This window comes from Phaseolus vulgaris, chromosome 6 (assembly GCF_000499845.2).
Source record: "Phaseolus vulgaris cultivar G19833 chromosome 6, P. vulgaris v2.0, whole genome shotgun sequence".
Lineage (NCBI taxonomy): Eukaryota > Viridiplantae > Streptophyta > Magnoliopsida > Fabales > Fabaceae > Phaseolus > Phaseolus vulgaris.
Genome location: NC_023754.2, coordinates 14,632,206 through 14,640,540, shown reverse-complemented (window position 1 = coordinate 14,640,540; position 8,335 = coordinate 14,632,206). Strand labels below are relative to the sequence as shown.

The window sequence follows — 8,335 nt, the reverse complement described above, 5'->3', positions numbered from 1 at the left end:
TAGTAGAGATCAAAATCAAATTTGGGAAGTATGGTGAAGTCAATTACAAGAACAAAAGCAAGTAAACTTTTTTTATGTACCTTTTCTTTGCATAGATTAGAAAACCTGCAGAATACAAACTTTACACCTAATTATTAAAGAAAAGTTACTTTAGTGATAATGCTTTATCAGATCCATCAATCTATTTACCTAACATTTCAAATCCAAACGCGCCATTAACTCCTAATCTCTCACAAATCTTACTGCTTTTAGAATGCTATATATGCTGCAGATCATTCACTATAAATCAGAATTGAAGTTTAAGTTTGAATTAATGCAGATTAATAACAGTAAAATTTGATTAAAAAGCAGTGCTATATCTTATGAAAGTGTTCAAGTACTCCTTCCATTTCAACACATAATCTGACATCCAAGAAACTCAAAGAAAAGAAGAAAAAAGGAAAGAGAGAGGAAGAAAATTAATCACAAGCCTCAAAACATAGCACAAATTTAGGGCACTCCCTTGTTTTGTATATGTACAAAGAACAAAATCTGCAAAGCACCCTTGTTTTACCCTATAAAATACAACACTCAAACCCCAACCACATAACTCAAAAACCTCTTGCATCATGATAACAAGAATCAGGATTGACCCAACAGGCCAATTCTCTTTTTCATCATCATCATCATCTCTAACAAGCTACACATACAGATGAAGCTCTCAACTGTCTTCAGGGATGCTCTGAAGTGCTGGTCTCCAGGGCCTTTGAAGTGTTTGGAAGCCTCCACTGTGGTCCATCAACTGTGACAAAACCTGCTCCACCTTCAACTCCCTCACGTCCACTTTGCTCAACAACTCCTCAAGCTGCTTCTTAGAGATCTTGATCTTCACCTCCGTGGTGACAGTAGCAAAAGATCCCTTATCTGCTACGAAATTCCAATCATCATCACTATTCTCATCACTGTCATATCTGCAAGACGATTGGTGTTTCAAGCAGTTTCCCATTTTGCAAGAAGCTGGAGTGTGCTTATATGCAAAAAGAGGGAAGGGGAAGAGGGGAAGAGAGAGAAGGAAGAGGGATGATCAAGGTTTGTTGTGATGAATGAAATGATTTTGGAAAAATGTAAAGATGGATAGAGAGAGTTGGAGGATATATAGAGATGGGTGGTGAAGAGTAGTCACATGAGAATGAGTCAACCCTAATTTATTCCACGTAAGGAGGTGTTTGGTTGTGTTTTTTCTTTCCATGCTCTCTTACGTGGAAAAGTTGTGGTCAAATGGAGCCCACCGTGGAAAGTGGCTGCTTTTGGCTTTTGCGTTTGGCTTTTGTCTCCGATGGAAAAGGAGGTTAGAGAGTAGTAGTGTGCATGGGTGATGTAATGCTATTGGGTGAATTTTAGGTACCAATATTTAGTACGGTTTGATTTTTCTATCTACTATTGCATGTAATTCATCTGGATTAATTAACTTAATGTTATCACATGCAAAATATTTAGTATAATTTTTACATTTTAAATTTTAATTAAACGTTGTTTTAATAGACTTTTGGTAATCTTTTGATTTAATTTAAATCTGAGTAAGTTTTATTGATACAACTTTATATTTAATTTATCAGTAAAAAAATTATTTATCTATATGCAGTTAAATGTTATCTCAAATGTAAATTTTTAAATTAGATATTTAAAGTTAATAATAATTTGTTATATTTTTTTTATAAGCAACAAAAATTAAATAAATGTGAATCACTTCAGATGGTTCAACCCTTATACAAAATATATAATGAACAACTTCTAACTAAAGTCACCAAACTAACCAAACCAAAGCACGAATCTTACTAAAAACCTAACATACGTCAAAAAACCATTCTCATATATTTCAAAGGTTCCAAACATCAGATAGAGAAGGAAAACGTGACCGAATGAAATTTTACAGAAATCCAAGATCACACTTTTACTTGCACCATTGCACACACTTTCGCTTAAATTTTGCAATAATTTGTTATATAATATATACATACACACATACCTAGAAGTGTAGAAAAAAAACATTACATTTACATGCATTGTATTTAAACTAAATTATCGTAACATATTTATATTGAGATTTTTTTTTAAAAAAATTGAAATTTAATTTAGAATTTTAAGACACAGGAAATTATATAGCTGCAAATGACTATTTGTTCCTTTGTACACTGACTGACTAATTTTGTGGTTACTTTTTTTTAATCAATGGACTTATTGGTAAATTAAACAAAATATATTCTTTAGAAAAAATGCTTTAATTCTTAAATTTTGGGTTAGATGTAATCAAAGTTTTTATAATCTTACTGATGAATTTGATCTTGATTTTTCAAAAATGTAAATTTAATGTACTTATAATAATTCATACCTTTTAAAATTAAATAAAATTAAATTTACATATTTTTTAAGTTTATTTATTTAAGGACTAAAATTATCAATATATGATGAAAACATATATAGATATAAATCACGTTTTTTTTATCGAAACTAAAGGAATTAAATAATTAATTTGTTGTTAAATGTTTGAGAATATATTAATTTAAACATTAAGAATAAAAAATAATAATTTAGACTTTACATATGTAAAAAAATTAAATAATATATTACTTTTTAAAAGATAAATTAAAAGTGTGTCATGTATTTAATTACTATAATGATAATTTTTTACGTGTATTAAACTGTTTTTTTTAAAGAAATAGGGAGAGAGTCAATACCAATAAATTATTTATAATTTTTTATAAAAAATTAAGATATCACTTGTAATTAGAAGGGTTCAGAGCTAAAACGATTCAAAAATAATTAAAAAATAATAAATAATTAAAATTAATTGTTTTTTCAAAATCAAGTGGTTCAATTTGATTTGGGATTCAGAATCCATCGAATTGAATCACAATTAATTGTTTAAATATTATTATATTTTTTATTATTTTACTCGTATATATGATGTAAGTGTGTGACGATAATATAATGTATTTAACTTAGATCATATATAGTGTATGATAAAGGAGTTGCACAATATTTTTAATAACAAAAATGTTAAAAAAAATTAAAATAGTAATGAAAGAAATCAATACAAAACAAGAAAAAGTTATTTAATATTATACACAATATTATTATTGATAATATGTATAAGGAAATTATTTAATATCATACATAATATTAATAAGAATAAATATTCAATTATAATTAATAGAGAATAAAATTATTTATTATGATATAATATTAAACTAAAAAAATTAAAAAAAAATATATATATATATATATATATATATATTAATAAAAAGTCATATTATCAATCCAATTCAAACCACACTCTAAAAATTAGTTAGTTTGATGTTTGTATTAAAGAAATTACTGATTCCTTATTAGTGTTTTTTTTAATATTTTAATTCACATTAAAATTATTTTTTTATTTATTTATGAGGAATAGAATTTGTACTAGGGATAAAAATTAATTTCGTATAAAAAAACATAGTTAATCCTAATTTTAAAATTAAAAGTGTTTTGCAGCATATACCAATTTTAGTTTTTTTCTTTTACAAAACAAGATAAATTAGCTACTATTATAATTATCTAGCCAAAGTTCACCTACCAGTATATTTGAAATTTCTAATTGCATGAATAAATTGAAAATTTGAAAGGTCGTAAATTTGAAATAAAATGTGACATTACGGTTAGAAGACGACAAAAATTTTCGAGCGAAATTAAATGTTTTCGTTAGTACTTAATTTTTCGTTAATAAGGGTTTTTAAAAAAATAAGTAATTCAATTTACGATAGTTTTGAATAAACAATGAGAGTTAGAACTTAGAAGGTTTTAAATATAAGAAAATTGGTTGCAAGACATTTTTTTTTTAAAAAAGCCTTAAAAAATATAATTTTTTCTCTCCTCATAATCCAAATTAAACAAATAATAAAAACACAGTATATCAGTGCTGTCTAACTATAAATACGTTGCATTTTTTACATAATGAACTCAAAATATAAAAAAAAAATATTGACATATATAAGAAATTTTAATAATAATTGTGTGAAAGTTTTAAGAAGAGTGAACCTAATATCTCTCATGCATAATGATTAAAGTCATAACATAAAGTTAGTGTTTGTTAATTGATCAGAAAAATTAACTCATTATTATTATTTATAGATAACACATGCCCAAACCAAAAGGTATAATAAAGATGGAAATTGGGTGGTTAAGTGTGAAAAGTGAGATTAGAAATATAAAGATAAATTAAAAAAGTTGAGAGGTGTGAGTGTGAACACAAAGGAATCTTTGAAGGAATTTGGAGGGTATTGTTTGGCTATTACTTTCTCATTCAAGTGTGGTTAATTAGTTGCTCACCCAAAACTACTTTTCCCTTCATCATAATCCCAATTATGCATGAACTCTCTATATGCTCTAGTCAAATTCTTGTTGCTATTTTTAATTGCCAAAATTAATCCTTTTTCTCAAGTATAAATTTATAAATGTAACAAAAAAGAAAGGATGAAAGAATACTTTATAAACCTATTTAACGTGTATTTGGTTTATATTCTTATATATATTACATCAATAGAAATAATTACACTTTATTACTTTTATTAGTAAAAGGGTTACACTTTAGTAGTAGTACTTCTATTAGGTAGGTAGTAGTTGTAATATCCCCATGTGATATCTATCTCTTTCTCATCTCTCTTTTTATTTTATTTTTTTTCTCCTTTTCATACTTTGTCTGTTTAAAAATTTAATCTTACTTGTGTTGTAGTAGTTGAGGAATTATGAATCATTCATTTCTATTATGTTAAATTTTCAAAAAAGTAAAATTCTATTTACTCTAAAGATTCTTCCTTCTCTCATTTTTCTTACGATTTTGTCATCAATCTTGGCGATGCTAGTTGAGAAAAGTGTTCATCTCAACTTAGTAAAACTCATACTAAAATTTTGTGATGTTTAGGTAACTTGTTTTAGGTCCTATATTTGGAGTGACTTCTCTGCTTGAATATGATTTTTCTTGGATAAAAAATTATAGGTAAGGGAAACTATTTAGGTTTTTTTATAGAATTCTTAGGATTGATAATTTAGATAAGAAGTTAACCTATAATTGGATTATTTATGTTGGAATATAAAGTTTGCTAAATTGGGTTTTAAACTTAGTTTGCTAAATATATGAGTTTGAATGGTTTAGATTGGATTGAAATTGTTGAAGGATGATGTGTGCATTTGGGTTGATCTTTTTGGATTCTTTAGAAGTTATATTATTGAAATATTTTTGAAAAGATCTTTGAAAACACAATTGATTATAATGTTAAGGTTAGTTTTTCTAATATTTTCGCTCAAGCAAACTAAGTCTCGCTTAAGTGAAAATAGTCATGCACTTAAGTTTTCTTTCGATCTTGTTCCCGCTCAAGTGAAAATAACATTGTTAAATAAACCCTTTCGATCCAATTCTCGCTTAAAATAAAACATTCTAACTTAAACGAGTTTATTCTCGCTTAAACTAAAATATTCTCGCTTAAGTTTAAAAAAAACTTATTTCCTTCTTTTCTTTTCTTTTGGTCTCTTTAATCATTTGGGTTATGTATGGATGTTTTATTTATAAATGTAAAGTGAATATTAGTTTGTATATTTAATTGATTTGTAAAGTTTCCAGATGATATGTATCATATGAAAATGATGGAATTTGTATGAAATTGAGGCATACATTTGGGATAATGTATGATTTTGTTGTTTCATCAATGTATTAAGTATTGACTCCTATGTTGTAATAACAAAGATCTTCTAGCTTTACTGATGGTGTATATTACATAAACTAAGACATCAAGTGGTGAGAAGTTATGAAGGAGTTCAAGTTCATTACACACAATGATATGTTGTAGACACACAATATAAGATGTTATAAACTTACCATGATCCTTTCTCTTAAGTTCACTTGTAAAGCTAAGTCTTGGATATTAGATAATATGTTAGTCTCTAATAAAAGCAACTTAATAAGTTTTTCATAAGATGATAGTTGATATTTTACTTGTTGAATATCCTTTATATATAAATCTATGAATGATTTATGTGATTGTTGTATATGGAGAAATATATTATTTGTTAATGTATAATTATTTTTTCATATCATAATACATATGGGATGTAATTTTTTTAGGAATTATATGGAACTCAACAATCCGATTTAGGAATAACAAAGTTAGTGTCGAATGTGAATCAACTTGATATTTTGGATCTGATAACCTATTTTTCAAATTAAAAAATAAAAAATAATTCAATGATATTAATACGTATTAATATTATAACTTAAATTATATTTAAATGATTAATTATAATAAAATAATATTAATATAAGAATTATTTTAATTTATCCAATCAAAATATGAATTAATCAATTTAAACTTAATATTTTTAATATATATATAACAGACCAAAATAACCAAAATCATTATATATCAGGAGCACTTAGCTACCCCTTGGAAGTAAAATAGTTATACTTCATGATAATACTATTTCATAACCTTTTCTATGTCTATAAATACACTTTAAATGTTTCTCTCCCTATTTTTAAAAACAATATACTAATTAATATTATATATAAATAAATAAATAAATAAAGTAAAGCAATTTGATCTGCTTTAACTTTAGCATCCAAATCTTCAATAAAGAAGAGTTTGGTGAAAAGCAAATGGTGCCACCATACATTATCTTTTGACTAAAAACATTCTTTGTATATATATTATATTGCCACCACATGCTTCTTCAAATGCCTCAGAAAAAAAGGCTTTGATAAAATAATTCTCAATTTTATTTTCAAATTAAATTCATTTATATAATTATGGCGTATAATTAAAATCCCTTATTGCTGTTTCTTTTCGGGGGGAAATATAATTAATCTGTAATAGTTCATGTAAGCATATATATTAGGAATGTGTATGAACAAACTTCTCCAGAAATATTTTAGTCTAATTTTTTTAATTAAATTGATTTATAAGTAAGTTAATTAGTGAAGGGTTTTTCATATATTTTTTCTAATTGTTTATTTTAAGTTGTACGTAAATTAATTTTAATTTATAGAAAATTTTCTTTCCATATAGATAAATTTTGAAAACTTTTAAAGTATACATTAAGTCATTAATTGAATAATAAGTATTAGTAGAAGGAATTAATGGTATCTGCATGAGAATATTGTAATATCTTAATGTGATGCGAGGAAGAGCTCCCAAATTTTAATTTGACTTTTCCTTTTCTTTTTCTCTTATTTTCCTTTAAAGAGTCAAATAAATATTTTTCAAAGTAGTACCACTTTGTTGATCAATTACGGTTTGTTTTCTTGTTAATTTCCTCGCCGCATTTTTATAAAATAATAAAAGGATAAACATTTACACTCTAAAAGTATAAGCTATTGTCAAAATTTATATTTAAAATTGAAGAAATTCAAAAAATGTGAAATGAGTTTTTAAATTTATTTCTTTTATTGTTATTAGAGTCCTTAAACATATATATATATATATATATTAACATACAATTTTTTAAAATTTTATTTAATGGCTTGTTTCACAATTTTATTTATAATTTTCTTGAAACCAATGTAATAACATGTTATCCGGTTCAATTTACTAAAATGATGGATTATAAAATAAAAAATAAAAAATACATGTATATATATTTTAATGATAAATTTGGTAACATTAACAAATATTTCTATAAATATTACAACAAAATTACAAAAGTCATGTGATTTTGATTAAGTATTTAATTCTATAAAATGAAGAAATCACGTCTCATAAACATCATACTAAAATATTAGATAATATATAAATGTAAGTGCATTGTCGATAATATGACATTTTTCAAATTTTATACTTCGTTTGATAAACATTGATGATGATCACAGTATAAGTGTAAATAAATTTTAAGCTAATATAAATATAAAGATTGTCCTCAAAACTTAACTTTGTATTGCATAGAATGTCTTTATCATCTATCGTCAAGGTGATTCGCGTCAAAAATAAGTTTACATAAAATATTTTTTGGAAATCAAGTTAAAGTTGCATTATCCACCAAATATCATGACAAAAGATATATCAACTATAAGCCCAACAAGATGTGCACTTTAATCGTATTTTGGTGTAAAAAGTTATGCAACATAGGAAGATAAGTACTATCAATTATCAACGATGTTGCATGAAGAAGAGAAAAGCAATTAATGAGTTCTGATATGTTGACACCCTCTGCACATGATACACATTTGACGCTGCAGACGTGGCAATGACGTGACAAAATGAGATTGCTCCCAAATGAGCAGCGTGAGCTTCAAAATAGGGTAAAAAAGAATATATTACATCGGTTCTTAGAA

General features: G+C 25.5%; 1 protein-coding gene across 1 annotated transcript; it reads right to left on the bottom strand.

The window, feature by feature from the left end:
• Window positions 1–358: 358 nt before the first annotated feature.
• On the bottom strand, window positions 359–1,124 carry LOC137831223 (uncharacterized). The gene has a single exon (XM_068638815.1). The coding sequence runs from the start codon at window positions 983–985 to the stop codon at window positions 701–703; it is 285 nt and encodes a 94-aa protein (XP_068494916.1). The 5' UTR covers window positions 986–1,124; the 3' UTR covers window positions 359–700.
• Window positions 1,125–8,335: the final 7,211 nt, after the last annotated feature.